We start from the raw sequence: 18,218 nt of genomic DNA, 5'->3' as shown, positions 1-18,218 counted from the left end.
GTAGTTTCAGTCTTAGAAACGACGTACCTTTCTAGGGTTCTTACCACCCTTTATATAGGTTGTATCTAGGTCAACTCCCTGTCCCACGAGGATCTTTCCTTAAGTGGAATTAGGGTTACTAGCGAGGCATCCTGTGACACGTTGCACAAGCTTAGCGCAGCCGCTGCATAGGACTTTCCTCTTCTGGAGTGCAAAATCTTAACAGTATGACCACGAAGGTACCAACTCATGCATCAGCGCTGCAGGGCCATATGTTCTATGGGTGCCCTAATTATTCACGTGTCATGCATGCAGTCTTTCCCTGGAAACCCTAACCCTTATGGGCCTTAGCGCCTCTAGAGAACACTTACTTGTGCTATACCTGAACATACTATATACACCTCATGCATGAACCCGTGAAATAGGTCTTTCTTATGTCTGGTTGATAGCTCATTATTATTCCTGGAACCCATTTACGTGGCCCATTAATGCGACCAGACCACCGATGTCCGATGTCATCATCTAACGCTGATGTCTGATGTCGATGTCTGAGGTCTGGCTAGTACAAATTTATACAATAAGTTTGAGTTTTTAGAAAATTAATATATTTTCCCTTTTAAAATTGTGTTAGAACTATACTAGAATTATCATAAATTTAACAATTTTTTTTGAATTGGACACTGCACGGATACGTGTCCTACGAGTGTCGGTGTCCGATACATGTATCCAACACCGACACGCCATTTAAGAGGAGTGTCCGAACTTCATAGGTTACCAACTTTGTGAGGTGAGAAAAACAAGTATATAATTTATTGATAGAAAAAATAAATTTACTAAATTATTATAAAATTGAAATGAATTTTAAAATTAGAGTTAAGTAAGTGGATGAGTTCATATCAGTATTTTCAAGAACTTATTCGTACAAACTACATTCTTTACTGTAAATTTCGCACCTTAATAAATTTAATTTGTACTCATAAAGATGTATTAAGATTTCTTAACATCCATTTACTTATCAATTATTTATTTAATATTAAATAATCAATAAAAGGAAAGATTAAATTTTGGATTAAATTGAACTTATTATGAGTTGTGGATAGTTCATGAAGTTCTCAAATAAAACCTGTTTAATCTGGGCGTATACGGATGGAGAATAAAATAATCTACAATAAAAAAATTATTAAAAAAATCAAATCCGTATCCAAGTGATTTGGACGTTACACAAGTGGTTCGTGGATTTTTACCCAAGTATATCTAAAACTGATTTGACATTAAAATATATAATTATTTTCAAAAAAAAATATTATACGTCAGATTAAGTGAATCAAATTAGACTATTATTTAAATTATATCAATAAATATCCTATTTTAAAGTATTTTTTTTAAATTTTACAATGTAGTTATTTAAGAATAATTTGCCTTTTACAAACTAAATTAAAATAATAATTTAGTTTAACTTTTTTTTAAAACATTTTGTTATTAAATTTAGTTCAGTACCAATTAATTTAGTTTTTTTTAAAACACCTAATGCTATTTCCATCAATTTTCTAGACATTTCAAGAAAAGATTACTAAGCGGCTATGACAAGCACTATTTGAGAAAAAAAAAAAAAAACATATATTCATACTTTGCTTCAATCAATGAGGTACAGAAATAGATACCACGAGGTTAAGACTATTTCTTCTTGCAGATTGATATGTTTTTTCTCTGAAAATATCTTTTTATTTTTTTTCACCTTCATATTTTGGATGGTATAATATGAAAGTTAATCTGGGATTTGGAAATAGTTTACAAATTATATAATCAAGAATATGTTTTTAAAAAAATGATATTTTAAATTATATAATCTCAGATTTAAGAGTAGCTTTCGGATTATATCTAAACACAGATTCGAAAAAAGTTTTCGGAAGTTAATTTAGACTGCTGGATTATGTAATTCAAAAATAAATCATATATCTAAAAAAGGCTTATGAATTATATAATCTAAAAGTTAATTACGAATTTGGTAAAAGACTTATAGATTACGTAATCCGAAATATTTATGGAGGTGAGAGAAGAACACACCTGCAGGTGCAGTGCTGGAAGAAACAATACGAGATTAATTAGTCAAAATTTAATAGAACAAATATATAAAATAATAATGTAAACTTTTATTGGTAAATATATATAAAAAAAAAGGTGAGTGGCGTTTAGCAATTTTATATAATTTTGTTTGAATAAATATTTTGGAGACTCTATAATGTTTTTACTTTTTTTTGGTTTTGCAATGTAGCATGAAGAAAACATTAAAAAAAATATAAATAATAAAATATTAGTGATAAATAGAGTTGTCCATTTTTTTTTTCTTGTGAGGTTTAAGTATGTAAAAAAAAATCATTCCCATATAAACAGAGTAAAAATAAGATATGAATTATGCCCCTTCACATAAATATTGTTATATATTATATGTATTATTTATGTCAAATCTTACAATGTTAAGCATCTCTAAAACATTGGGGATATCTCAAAAGATAATTCATTACCTTTAAAAAGAGATATATCTTGAGTTTATCTAATAAAATAATTTACATTTATCTTTCTACGAAAATGTTTATTAAATTATGTGCAGTTCCAACTTCTTAATTACTATAAAATTTTGTAAATATAATTTTTATTATAGGTCTTGTAATCTAACGGTAAATTATTAGACAAAATTATCCAAGAAAAAATAAATAAATAGTATAAAAGTTAAATGTAATTTAATGTAAAAGAGCGATTAATTGATTCTAATAATAATCATATTAGAATTACTTTTCATCTTTATCATTCATTTACTAATAACTCTAAAAAGTAATTACCTTATCTATTAAATTATAAAACCAAAAATAAAGATGAGGATAGTAGATTAGCTTAATTTAGTAACATGTATAACTGAAAGTGTGCAGCAGAAATCTTCCAATTGAAGGAAGATTCAGTTAGATATGATTGAACAGCATATACCTTAAAAAAAATTACCCACATGCAGAGGAATGAGATAAAAAGAAGCACCCAAAAATGACTGATGTCAATAAAAAAGGACAATTCTGTTGGAATTTCCACACAATGTTAGGTTGCAATCTGTGGAGTTCTTTCAGTGGCAAACCAAGCCAATCCATACAATGTATGCTGATGTTTCCAATAATAAGGTTTAACAACAAGTACAATGATGTATGGGTTGCAAATCCACCCCACACCTAACTAAACATGTATATTACTGGAGAACTATAAAATGAAAAGGGAAAGTCATCAAAATAAATAAATAAAAGAAAGCAACTGCTTGCACTCACCTCACTTACCTTCTCTAACATATCTACTGAACAAAACCAACAGAAGTCAATGTTCACATAATCACATTCAATTGCTGACATTCCTATTTCTCACTTCATCTGCCAAAAGGTAAAGAATCGTGTCTTAAGATGGGCAGAAAAATATCTTAAAGATTTTCATTTTTCTGCATTGACAATGTAAAAGGGTTTTTACACTGTTAAGCGTCAACAGATATCAAGGATAAGTTTTCAGATAATTATGCAGAAGTTAATAGAGTTGCCATCTATGATAATTTCTGATTAATTAACCGTGTGAGTTCAACAGCATTAGCATTAAAGCAATTCAATTTATGGTCAAATACCTCGTCTTTGAGTTACCAAGTGTGAGTTCAAGATCATCTGATCCAAATTCCTCATGAATCCTTTCTCCTTCCCATGGCTTCACAAGCCCCAGCATGTTGCTTCCAAATGCAAATTCATCTGAAACAGCTTCAGACATTGGAATGTCAGCATTGTGATCAGTGCCTGGTGCAATAGCAGGAGAGCATGTTCCACTGTGAGCAGGAGTCCACATTCTCGAACCACTGCCAACCAAACCATCTTCCTTGAAGGCAAAAGGGTTTGATGAGATCAAGCTGAATGTTGGTGAGGTTGGATTAACATGAGGAAGTTTGATCCCAGCAAACCATTCAGGGTCAACAACTTGGCGGCCGGGGCTTGGAGGACTAGAAGATGGCAGGAATGAGTAGTGCTGCTGTCTGGTCCACCCTGGTCGCACAGACTGATCCTCCCACTCGGCATTGATTCGTGGTGTTCTAGCGGTTGGAGAGCTCAGAGGAGGTGTGACAGGAGCACTGATGGAGCCACTATGGAGGTAGAGATGGGGAAGTTTGGGAGATGATGCAGAAGATGAAGCAGTGGAGAGGTTTTTGAGCCATGGAATGAGAGAATTGCCATCGGCATTAGGAATATTGGTGTACGGGGATGAGGATGGACTAGGGAAGGAAGATGAGCCAGGGCTTGGATTGTAGGAAGCACATGGACTTGGATGGTAAGATGAGCAAGGGCTTGCTGCTGATGATCCACCAACTATGTCCATGCGCTCTAAAGGCTTGCATCCCTAATTGTACAAAAAAAATTCCATTAATTGATCATAACGTGTAGCATTTGGGAACCTACCATGTAGTGCAGATGTACACAGGTAGGATTTGCATGACCACAAAACTTTCAAATACAACAATTGAACAGTTAATCAGGCATCAAAAACCACATGAGGAGGCAACAACTACATGATAAATGCTAATAAGACACTCTATTGATTAAGGATTTGTTTTGATAAAACTTTTCCATAAACACTTTCAAGAAACAAAAATCCAATTAACTTTAGTTTATGTATGTACTAAAAATATGATGTCACTGTCAACCTATTTCAAGCTAATGTAAGTAAAAAGGGTGAAAGTCACAACACCAAATGTGATTATGAGATGATGAAAGTGTGTGTTATTAGGTGATTGTATTGCATGCAAACAAATATTAGACAGTGTGCTAAAACAATTAGTGAATGTTTCCAAATTTTATATGACAAGAAAAAGAACTTGCTAACAAAAGTGAAACATAGCAGATAGAGTTATTATCAGAATCATATAATATATTATACTGATCATAAGCATGCATAGATCTGAACATGTTTGTTTGAAGGAGGAGAAAGAAAATGAAAGAACAGTGACATTGACACAAAAGAAGAGTAAATGATGAGGCAAAAGACACTCCCAAATGGAATCCTACGTGGCCACGCTGTCTGAAAAAGTCAAAAAGCTAATGTACTGTGCCACACAGCAACACGGACATTACACAAAGCAAAATATCAGACAAACACACCAACCACGGAACACCAAAGCTGGCAAAATTGCCCTTTTGTGTTTACCAAAATGCCCCCTTGACAGGTTCACTTGATGTAATGATTGAAGCATTCACCAGTGAGGACATTTTGGTCCCATGAAAATGTAAAAGACTAAAAAACAAAAGATTGTCCTGGTTTCTCAGGTGACCATCAGTCAAGAAAGAAGGCGAATCTTTGATGCTTTCCCACTAACAATGCCAGGACCACTGCTTACCGGATCCACCGTACACAGCCAAAGAATTTTAATATATATAAACTTTTTTGGAGAAATAAATCTTATTCCATACAGTTTAAAATATTTTAGTTTTTAAACATCTCACATGTCACATGATTTTATAATCACATCATGAAACTATTCAATCTCATCTTATAGCTGAGACTTCTCTACAAATAATGTTTATACACCTTGTTATGACAAATTTTATAATTAAAAAAAAAAACAAAACATGAGAAAATAATAAAGGATGTAACAAATAAAAAGACATGAAAAGTAGTAGTGTACGAGTTGTTAAATGAAAAATAAGAATTGTCTCACTTTATGTATAACAATAGTTTATGTACACCCGGTTTGAAAATGCAAGATGAACTGTGTAGATAGAAAAAAGAATGAAAAAAAATAAAGTTTGGTGTTTGAAAAGTGTTGTAATTAAAAGAATGAGGTGAAAAAAAAAACTGGGAATGTATGAGCATAGAGTGACAACAATGGTTAGAAATAATTATATGTTCTTATTTAAAAATTAAGAAAAATATTACAGCCTAAAATAGATAAAGTTTTCAGACTCCAAAGGAAGTCAAACTTGCTATTCATGATCCATCATGTCGAAGATCTCATCTTCCTCCAAACAAGTGTAACCTAATGGTTAAAATAATTAATTTTCATTGCATCTATAAAAAAAATTTATTGCAGTACAAAACAAAACTATTTAATGTTTCTCAGACAATGAAAGTAAAAAAAAATTAAAAAAAGTCCCAAGTAATATTTAATTTTGTTAAATAAGTCACATTAAACTTTATATTTATAAATAAATATGGTTTAAATAATTGTGAAACTCTGGAGAGAGATTCAAGACAAGGCGTTAATCTACCTCAAACTACACATTTAATTAACAGCATGAAAACAGGGGAAGAAGATAAACACTTTCCCATTTCTGGGAGAAGGCTTAAGCTAGGGTAAAAAACAAAAAAAAAAAACGTCTTCTGACACAAAATTACTTAAATTAAAGCAGCTAAATTTGTGATGTTAAAAAGAAATAGGTAATTGGTAGTGAAAATAGAAAGAAAAAATGAATGCAGGAAATTGTACCTTCCGGTAAGTGGTTCCATCTGGTTCAACGGTCCAACCTGCTTCGTTGCAAAGGGCTTTGAGGACTTCGTTGTTGTCGCAGTGTTTGGGGAGTTTGAAGTTTCCATACATCCTCAGACCTGCGAAGATCTTCGCTGCTATGGCTCTTCTTCTTCTCTCTCTTCTCTTGTTGTTCTCTCTCTCCTTCCACGTGGGTAGCCTCGTCCCCGACGTCATCTCCCAACTCAAAAGGGTCCTCTTCAAACCTCTCAAAGAACACAACTTTGGACCAGATTTGACCCAACAACGTTAAAACCCCTTCTGGGTCTGTCACAGGAAATCGAACCAAGCAGGGACAAGGGTATGGTGGAAGTGGCAAAGTCAGCACATTTGGTGGTTTTAGGATGTGGGTTCGAGGCCGGAGAGTGATCGGAGATCCGAAGAGATCTGACTTAGAAAGTGGTCGAAAAAATGAGAGTGTTTGTGTTTGAGTTTGTGTGTGAGAAAAGAAGATGAAAAAGAAGAGAGTGAAGAGGGGGCACTTGATTAGCCAAATTTGCGGATCAAATTGATGATCATGGTGTTTGGAATTTTATAGAGAGAGAGAGACAGAGAAAGAGAGAGAGTGGATGTTGTGTTGTGTTAGAGATTTTAGATCCACCACTGGCCCTAACCTTTTTCCCTCACTTTCTCTCCCTTTCTTTCTTGCTTGCTTATTGTGGTGGTGAGTTCTTTGTGAATTTGTGAGACCTTCACTCTACAATCTACAATGGATGACTTTTGTTTTGTTTTGTTTTCTTTTGTTTTGTTTTGGGCAGAGACTTATTATGACTTTGATTTGGTTTTCCTTTTTCTCATTTTTTCTCTCTCTCTCTATTCTTTTCTGAATTTAGCCAGTTGGTTACTTTCAGTTGAATGTCATGGGATGTGTTAATTTTCCTTTTCTCTCTCTTTTTAAGTTTTCATAGACCATACTACAAGTTATTTAATTAAATTTCATTTGTTTATTGTTTTCTCTGTTCCTGTTTATAAAATTAATTACTTAATTCATCATTAATAAAAAAATGTTAACAACAAAAACATTCTAATCATAACTAAATTTTAGTAGCTGATTGATCAACATTAATAAAATAAAATATTCTAATCATATTTATAATTTACAATATTCAAACTCAAAACTTAACTTCAAATATTCAACCCATAGTAATTATATAAAAAAATGTTTTAGTTTCTAGGATTTTAAAATGAGGGTTTTATACTTTTACACAAATGCATTTGATATTCAAACTTTAAAAAAAATGTAGATTTAGTCTGTATCTTAAAATGTGTCATAATTAAGTTGAGAGATTAAACTCACTCTTTTTTAAATTGATAATATGACATGTTTAACCAAAATTATAAGAATAGAAATATACTTCTATAAAAAAAATATATTTGTTTTCTAATAATGTGTTTATTATTATTTGTAATTTACAGAGAGTGTTTTTTTTTATTTATCTTCGTATTTTCTTTAACTTACGTATATTACAAATGATCTTACTGTTTTCACTTATATATAATGTTGTTTGTGATATTTTGTTTGTCTAACAACTAGAGATGGTAAACATATATATTAATTTGTAATAATAAACATTTTCGCTATGTTCTAACATGAAAAGGGTCATTATTCTTATTAACTTAGTACATTTAGTTAGCTTTAATTTTTTTTATATAAAATCTCAATATCATGTTCCAACATTCCATTTTAATTAGTTACATTTATCTCTAGTAAAAATGAGAAAATAGAAAATTTCCACTATATACAAAGTTTAATATCTAAGAATAAAAAATGTGTACTACTGTTAAATAAAGTAGTTATTGATGCGTTCAACATATTATCGATATATTTAAATTTATTAAATAATAAACTGTAAAATAAAATATAGATGATAAAGTAAAAGAGTCATGCATCAAAATGAATTTCTTTTGGAACTAAGAATATCTTTTTGAAACGGCATCATATGGGTTTTGATAAAAGTGAGTTAGTAATAGTCAAAGCAGTGCTAACTTTTATTTTTGTTTCCTGCCTTCAAAAGTTAACCCCAAAAAACATAGAAGTGTGGAGCATGATTTTAACCTACCTTTTTTTGCCATAGCCATGTGGGTTTTATTAATGAAAGTTCAGCAACTGGGTTCAATTAATGCTACCTTTTTCCCTACATTGGTCACTGCTTCTATTATGAACACAAATCTTAGTTCTCTAAAATTTATTTCCATTTATGCCATCTTCTTCTTAATTTTCTACACCCTCTTATTCATCATATAGTATGCTTTGTATGATACTTTTCATTAAACTTCTAGGAGAGTAAAATTTTAAACACTATAAGAAAAATTGGAATTACATATAGTTAAAATTCGTATGTAAAACTGTCGTAGGTAATTTACATACGGATATTACATACGGATTTATCCGTATGTAATGTAAAAAAATTATTTTTTAATTTTTTTATTATTACTAATTATTATTTACCACAATCTATATATTTTTTATTAATCTTAGAGACATTTTGCACAGTGATTAATATTATTAGTATTATTAGTATTATTAGTATTATTAGTATTATTAGTATTATTAGTATTATTAGTATTATTAGTATTATTAGTATTATTAGTATTATTAGTATTATTAGTATTATTAGTATTATTAGTATTATTAGTATTATTAGTATTATTAGTATTATTAGTATTATTAGTATTATTAGTATTATTAGTATTATTAGTATTATTAGTATTATTAGTATTATTAGTATTATTAGTATTATTAGTATTATTAGTATTATTAGTATTATTAGTATTATTAGTATTATTAGTATTATTAGTATTATTAGTATTATTAGTATTATTAGTATTATTAGTATTATTAGTATTATTAGTATTATTAGTATTATTAGTATTATTAGTATTATTAGTATTATTAGTATTATTAGTATTATTAGTATTATTAGTATTATTAGTATTATTAGTATTATTAGTATTATTAGTATTATTAGTATTATTAGTATTATTAGTATTATTAGTATTATTAGTATTATTAGTATTATTAGTATTATTAGTATTATTAGTATTATTAGTATTATTAGTATTATTAGTATTATTAGTATTATTAGTATTATTAGTATTATTAGTATTATTAGTATTATTAGTATTATTAGTATTATTAGTATTATTAGTATTATTAGTATTATTAGTATTATTAGTATTATTAGTATTATTAGTATTATTAGTATTATTAGTATTATTAGTATTATTAGTATTATTAGTATTATTAGTATTATTAATAATAATAAGTATAATAAAAATCATAATAAAACTAAAGAATTTGCTTGGTGTAGTGGTTAAATTTTACTTGGTTGCTGAAGGAACCTGGCTTCGAATCCCATTCATTGTTAATTTTATTTTATGGTGCTAATATTTACATATGGAAAAAATCCGTATGTAATATAATTCGCGTTTTTCTTGTAGTGAAATTTCCATAAATTAAATTAACTTATACACAAATTAAAAAAAAAACTAAAAATATTATATAAAATATCTTCTACAAATTAATTTTCACTTGTAGATAAATCATTTTTTCTATTTATTTTTCTCTACAAAATTCATTTATACTAAACTTTATTTCTCTTTGTAACTAAAAAAAATAAGTTATTGTGAGAATCAAAGAAAACAAATCTTTTTTCTACATTATATATTTTTATTTAAGAAAAATAAGGTATATTTAACTAAACCAAACTTTATCTTAATGATTTATTTTACTTTTACTCTTATATTCTAAAATTATTAATTTCAACATTATTTCAAAATTTTCATTAATTACATTTCAACAATTATTAACATAGATATTAAGATTTCAAGAGTAAATTTGGTTCCGAATATAAATGAACCTAAAAAATAATATCTAAAAAGTAATATTCACAAATTTATTATTTTAAGATTTTGAATTGAAGGTAATGTTTTGAGTTTTATGCAGATATAATTGGTGTTTTATCTCCCTAATTTTTCTAGAAGAATCTAACACAATGAATTTGGTAATTATAGTAAGTTAACAAATTACTTGACAAATATATTTTATGATAACTTTAATTATAATTTATTAATTTAATTCAATTAAAAAACAAAGTATATGTTATTAAATACCATGTATATACAAATGGAGAGAAAAAGAAGTTAGGATTAGAAATAAAGGGAATGAATGGATGGGGGTTATTTGATCTTGACATGTACCCTTAATGTATATGGAGGGTTGGACATCTAATGTATAAACTTTACAGTAAGAAATTAGAAAGTTGAAGAGATGAAAGAGGTATATGAACTTTATCTTCAATTGTCAAAATTGGATGAAAAAGGGGTAATTCGGTGTTGCCACAAAATGAATCCTTTAAGGACATGGACCAAGTTCCTTTTACATGTCTTCTTTCCCACCAACCATGGTGCCTTCAATTAGTGTTTGGAGAAGAACACTCATGGCCTACTAGCACAAATAAGAGGCAATTTTCACTGTCCAGATGAAAAAAATATATATAAACAAATATATGGAAGAAAATCTTCAAAAGAAAAGAATCAAAGAGGCCAGTTAATATAGGCCATATTTTGTTGCTAAAATGACTTTTTTTTTCTCTATTTTCATTAACCTTGTTGAACCATAGCATGTTTGTTTTGAAATCTAGAAGTCAATTATGATACTGAAAAGATGGGGCTAAGGGTAGAGCTTTGGTTAAGGATAGATCCAATGTCACACCATTGAAAAGGTAGGTTATAATGATCACTATGGGACTTAACATGCATGTGTTTGGTTAGATATAAACCAACACAATAAATAAAAACACACCAATGCTAATAAGGATTTAATATAAGAGATGATCATAACAAGGGAGATATTTTCTTCCTCAAGGCACTAGTTGGTGTTGAATGAGTCTATAAACAAAATCATTTTCGGTTTATGGGTTTGGAATTTTTACTGTCATCAATGTGAAGTCAAAATATTAAAGAATTAGCATAATGATCTTATGTTTCTTAAAAACACTCTTGAAGAAGTTAAAATGATTTTTTTTTATTCGAAGAGCATACAAAAGTATTAAAAGATTAGAGAGAAAAATATTTGTATGCATTTTAATGAAAAAAAATTATTTTTGATGTTTTAGCCAGTAAGTTTAGTTTTGAAAGTACTTTTTAACATTTGTTTTAAATTTTCACTAGTACAGAAAAGTTCATTAACGACGGTTAAAAATGTTATATAAAGACGATTTCTGAATCGTCATTATTGTGGGTATCGTTATAAATTAGTTGTTTATTACAATAGTTCTAGAACTATCGTTATAAAACAACATTAATGATATGTGACAAACAGCATTGTTATTCTGCTAAATAAACAATGAAAAAATTTAAAATAATGAATTTTTATCGAAAGTTCTAATGGGCACTACAAAAAAACGTGTATACTGTGACGGTTATTTTCGCAAAAATTGGCATTTTTAACCGCCGCATTATACGTCTGTGGCGGTACCGCGTACCGCCATAATTCTTGCCGCCATAAAATTTAATGTGGCGGTCAATTGAGAACCGTTGTAGCAGACGCCATATTATGCATTGTATAAAGTGACGGTTTTAAGCGTGTAATTGGCGTCAGTTGTCATAATTTTGAAACTGGGTAAACCAATTCTAATGTAAATAGTGACAGTTTTAAACGCCACTTAATACAGTATAGTATGACGTTTATAATACCCATTATAATTGTCGTAATTCGAATATTAAATATTTTATTTTTAATATTTATAATAATTTATTTAATTCCATTTTATAATTTGATTTCATAATATTATTTAATTTCATATTATAATTAAACTTTAATTTTATTTTTAATATTTTAATAATTTATTTAATTCTATTTTATAATTTGATTTCATAATATTATTTAATTTCATATTATAATTATAATTAAACTTTAATTTTATTTTTAATATTTATAATAATTTATTTAATTCTATTTTATAATTTGATTTCATAATTTTAATTAATTTCATATTATAATTAAACTTCAGTACACAGTTATGTTTCATAATATAATTAAATTATAACATAAACTAATTTCATAATATAATTATACTTCATAATATAATTAAAATTGATAAATATAATAATTAAAGGATAACTTCATTCATTGAGAGAACAAACTTAATAATGTGAAACTAATCCAAACAACAAGTAAATTAAATTAAATTAAATTGTCAAAATATAAACTCATATTTGAACATACTACAACAGAACTCTTAGTTCTAATTTATCTTGATGCCTCCACTTGATCCACTTGATCCTATAATATTCTGATCCCTACTATCAGGTTTTGCCAATCTTACTGGACTCCTATTCCATTTTGACTTCTTCCATGACCCGAATGATCTGAGTTATGCACCATGTTTGTGTTCTCCTATAGTAAACTACTACTGCCAAGGATTTCAGTTTTTGATTCCAAAGCTAGACTAGAAAGCACTGCATCATCCTCAATCACATATTTGGACTTGTCAGGCTAGGAGTGAAACTCAAGGTCATTGTCAACCTGTATTAATAATTAAAAATAAAGGATCATCATGACATGTATATCTTCACATGAATGCTAACTCACATATATTCCTAAAGAAGTCGTCATCAACATAATGTGAATTTCATTTAGAGAATGATAATATATGGCAAGATATGGTCTATGAGAATAACCTATGACATTGATGGTTAACTTGGATAAATAGCATGCAAATTGCACAAGGAAACAAAGTTCCTATTTTCACTTAAAATTTCAATTTACAAATAGGTACTAAATAGTAATTTATGGGCAATAAAAATGTGAACCTCACATGTATTATTTCAAGATTGAGTGTCTCACATGCATCAAAACATCACAAACTGAAATGGAATTGTTTTATACCCAAAAAACTCACAGCCCCCACAAGTATTAAATTTGGCAAATACATAAAGCAATAAAGTTGATGGAATGCCAAAATGCACAAAAGATATAAGAATTACAAAAATTCAGTAATGAGCCACATGAAGGCTTTACAAATTTAAGATGCCTTAAGCAATAACAAGAATAAAAGAAAAATGAACTCCTAGAAACATGCCAAGTAGTAGAAAGTATAACGATAAACACAAATAAGCTTTACTGACTGTTCAAAGAAAGAAAGTTGTACCAAGATACCAACTTCCATATACAGAACAACATCAACAATATGCTCCAAGACACGAGGTCCTACAATAATGTCTCCAGATTTTGTCACATGACCAATCTGAAATACAAAACAAAAAGGTAAGAGAAACTAGAAAAAAAAGATCCATGGCCATGTGTGTCAACAGTTCAAAGGCCTTTTAACAGAAATGCCACAAATGATGCATAAACTAAATGCATACATGTAAAGCAAATCATTATTACATAATACAAAAGAACTCGACCATTATAGGTTCATTGAGAGAATATTAAAGAAATTCTAAATTTACCATAAGATAAAACTGAGAAAAAAAGGGGCATACCTAAAACAAGTATATATCATGAAAAATATTACAGTACATTAATAGATAAATGTTTCACCACCTAAGTACAAGCACTAAATTAATCTAAAACTTATTGTTCACAAAATTAATTGACATGTATGCTCACCAAAAGAATCGGGATGCTTGTCTTCTTTGCAACGATTGCAGGCATAAAAATCGCTCATCCTTTCACCATGGTCTGACCATCCACCAAGCCATAGCCTATGCAGAAAAAAATATATATCAAGAAATGGGTTTAATCATTGGGCTTAGGAGATGATCCACAGAGAAGCTGAGTTGACATTGCAATAATCATGAAATTAAGCAACTTAGGTGTATGACAATGCTCCAATAGTAATATTAAATTGTCAGGACAAAGTAACTCACTCAATAACTAAACAAGAATTGGCACGTTATACACATTCTGCATAACAAAATTTCCAATGGTTTGATCTGTATTAAAATGAAAATTTAAAAGTAATTAAGATATTTGAATAATACTGCAAATACACGCATAAAATCCAGTGACAGACGGTAAGTACAAGCACAAAAGATAAGTTGAGAAAAAAGGAAGAATGGGTTAGGTTTTTGTGAAAGTGGTTCTAATATCGACGGGGGTTTTATCAATGGCAATGGGTTTGAAACTCACACTCCCTTTACTCTCGCATTTCTTCCTCACTGAAGCCCCGCACCTGTGGACCTTCTTCCTCACCTTCTTCATTCCTCCCTACCTCTACATTCGTCGAATTTTTTGTTTGCAGTTGAGAACGAGAAACCGCCAATTTCTGTCAGTTTAGTCACCGAAAAGCCGTTAGAGCCAGCCCTGAAGGGGGGAAGGTGGTGGTGTTGGGAGTGGTGAAGGCGAAGAAGCAGGAGACTTGGGAGACTCGGCATTTGTTGATGGCATCGACCCCTTTCGAAGAAATAAGGGTTTTTCTTGTGATGTCCTTCAAGAAGCCCTAGCCGCCGCAACAACAATTTTACCAACCCTTGCACCCTCCACCGAAACCCTCCCTTCACAATACGACATCCTCGAAATCGTCGGCCACATCGACATCCTTACCAATCGCCTCGGCCTCTAGTACCTGTACACACCCTTTATGACGTACCTGTTGCGATGACGAACCACCAAAATTGTTGTGAGGAGGGCGTCGCTCAAGCCGGCGGTAATGGTGAACAAAACCAAGGACGATATTGAGAAGGGTTAGGGTTCTGCGAGAACGGTTAGAGGGTTTGCAGTAATGAGAGGGAGAAAGAAGAGTTAGGGTTCTATGAGAGGACTCAAAAGAGTTTGAAAGAGTGCTCAATGTGAATGGTGAAAGATTTTGTATAAGGGGAGTTCGAGGGTTCGAAAGGGTTAGTGAGAGGGTCGGGTGAGAGGGTCGGGTGAGAGGGTCTCTTTGAGGTCTAGAGGGGTGAAAGGGGTCAAAGTGTGAGGTCTCTAAGGGGGAAAAAATCTGGGGAAAAGTAATGGTGTGGTGGGAAAAAAATGCGGGAGCGTGAAAATATTTTGGAGAATTGTGGCAGTTAAAAATGTCATATTCTAAAGGATCATTGTGGCAGTTACTAAAATGTCGTATTATACGGCAGATTATGGCGGTTATTAATAACCGCCATATTAAAACTGTCACTTTATACACGTTTTTTTGTAGTGTGGGGAACCGTCATTATAAATGTTCTTTAACGACAATTCTAGTGGAAACCATCGTTATAAATGTATTATTTTTTTTTAAATATTATTATATTTATTATACTCTGATCTTGCATAAAATATCAAATTTTTAGTACAATAATACATTTAATATCATAATTTAAATATGAAAGTCTACAAAAAGTTCTATAAATATATGAAAAAGGTTTATGTCATTCTAAAGTGTTCTAGGTGCATCCAAGTGAGTTCCTTTGCATTTGCACTTCTCCTCCCACTCAACATGTCATATCCAGAATAAGCACGAAAATAATAAGATTTCATGTTAGAACACACATAACATCATGTAATGTAATATATGAGTAATAAATTTGTGAATGTAATATAATCATAATGGTTTGATAAATCTCTAATTTATACTAGAAAAAACATGCAAAATTTTAGAATTTTTTGACAAATGTAAGTATGAGAAGTAAAACCTCAAAGTACTTGAAAAATACCTAAATAATACTTAAAAAAATAGTAAACGAGGGATTTTTGGAATTTTGGTGGACCTCAATCCCTTTTGAGCCTTTTTCATGTGGTTTATTACCTCATTTCGAGCAACTTTCATTTTTTACGCGTCTCCATCCGACTTCTCTGTCAAAAATTATGATCATTTGAAATTTCTTCATGCTAATTTTTGCCAACTCCAAATCTATCACTCTTCTCTTCAATGTTATGAAATTCCCAGTAAATGAAGTTCCCACAAACCCTAATACTAACTAATCAACACTTAAATGTTTATTATAAATTTAATTAAAAAAATTAGGATTTAGGGAGACATCGTGTGTGGTGGAGGTGCTTGTGGCGTGCGGAGGAGAGGAGGAGAGATGCGCGCGCGGGGGTGCACTGGCAGTGACAAGAAAGAATTGTGCTAGTGGCGGTGGAGAGAAGGAGCGGGCAGTGGGAGAAGAACCTTGACAGTGAGGTGCAAGTGAATAACTTAGGGCGCACGGAGTAACGCGCGGAGGAAGCTGGCGGTAGAACTGCAGTGGCGTGCGGAAGGAGATGCGATGCGGTGGTCATGAGCTGACGGCGATTTGGTGGTGCTCAATGTCGTGGTGCGGTGGCACGACGAAGAATGACGACGAAGTTGGCGTGAGTAAGACAAAACGCCGATAGCGCAACCAAGATGGAAGTGGCACTGACGTGAGAGGGGGACCTTTAGTTGGAAGTAGAAGGCAATGAAGAAAAGAGTGGAGACAAAGAACGAAGAAGGTAGCGCGACAGTAAAGAGTGAAGAAATATGTTAAACAGTGTGCGCACGGAAAATAAAAAAACCAATATAACAACAGTTCACACGCAAACCGTCGCAATTTTTTACTTTGATGTATATATAACGACGTTTCACATAGGCAACTTTCGTCGTTTTTCACATTTTTTAAATATAATGACGGTTCATTGGGGAACCATTGTTAAAACTATAAAATAATTACCACATTCCCATCACACTCTTTTTAACGATGGTCTTATTATAATGAACTTTATATAGTGTAATTAACGATTTGTACTAGTGTTCAAAAATAACTGGTGATAATGATGTTTTTCATGAGATTTTAAGACATTAATACTTTAAGAATTTGGCAAATTGCTATAAAAATAATAATTAAAATAGTAAAAATGGAGTATCATTTTTATAGATAATTTAAAATTTTCAAATAATTATATTATAAATAAAAAAATAAATAAATATTTTAATTGAATTTGATTTAAGAAAAAATTAATTATAAAATTGGAAAGTACTAGAATAAAATATTTGTTGGAACTTTATTTCAGAAAAGCACACAAGAGAAAAATAAAGGGAAATATCGAGGTTAAGGTTAATTATTATACCTAGAATTCTATTTTAATTCAATTTGATTTTTATTTTTTCTATGAATTTTAATTCATTTAAAACAATATTTTGGCAATTAAGAGAAATTTTGAGTGAAATTCATAATAGGTATATGTTACCTATGTTTTTCTTAGTATAAAGTTGTTCATTTCTTTGTATGGATTCTGGTTTGGTCTCTCCATACTTTTTTGTATTCTTTTTTTAATAAATTTCTTCTCATGTGATGACAAATAATAGATGGGATTTGAGGTGTCAGTCTAGCTGAGATGTCAGATTTCATATTCATGTCTAGCATGAAATTTTATTTTTAAAAAAGAAAGAACAAAAATGGAAAATTTACAAAGTTATTATTTAAAAAAAATATAGATAATCATTTTTTAAAAAACTCATGTTAGGCAACATGTGTCATGATATGAAAAATAGCATAAAATTAAAAAATAAAATAAAAAAGGAAACAAAGGGACTAGACAAAACACATGTGAAAAAAACAAAAATAAATAAACTATCAAGAGTAGCCTAAGCTACTATATTAGCAGTTTAAACCAAAAAATGAAAAACTTAAATAAAGACAAGAAGGCAAACAACCGAACCTACTCTAATGCATAACACTCATAAAGACAACAAAGAGGAACAATTGAATCCCAAAATCCAATAAGATTGACCCTTGTTTTGTATTTAGCAGCGATAATAAAATCTTA

The 18,218-nt window shown here is 30.3% G+C and overlaps 1 protein-coding gene across 2 annotated transcripts; it reads right to left on the bottom strand.

The window, feature by feature from the left end:
- Nucleotides 1–3,017: 3,017 nt before the first annotated feature.
- On the bottom strand, nt 3,018–7,377 carry BEH4 (BES1/BZR1 homolog 4). 2 transcript variants are annotated; one of them, XM_068643630.2, is made up of 3 exons: nt 6,467–7,377; nt 3,626–4,383; nt 3,018–3,383 (listed from the first exon to the last, which is right to left on the bottom strand). In XM_068643630.2, exons 1-3 carry the CDS (start codon nt 6,680–6,682, stop codon nt 3,380–3,382), a joined length of 978 nt encoding a protein of 325 aa, XP_068499731.1. In that variant the 5' UTR covers nt 6,683–7,377; the 3' UTR covers nt 3,018–3,379. The 2 variants fall into 2 exon arrangements, with proteins under 2 accessions (XP_068499731.1, XP_090158227.1); XM_090302101.1 differs by lacking the exon at nt 3,018–3,383 and having other exon boundaries at nt 3,428–4,383; nt 6,467–7,252.
- Between the last annotated feature and the right edge of the window lie 10,841 nt (nt 7,378–18,218).

The sequence above is a fragment of the Phaseolus vulgaris genome, chromosome 5, assembly GCF_051622355.1.
Source record: "Phaseolus vulgaris cultivar YP4 chromosome 5, ASM5162235v1, whole genome shotgun sequence".
NCBI lineage: Eukaryota > Viridiplantae > Streptophyta > Magnoliopsida > Fabales > Fabaceae > Phaseolus > Phaseolus vulgaris.
Note: the sequence above shows the minus strand (reverse complement) of the source record. Positions and strands in the feature narration are given on the sequence as shown.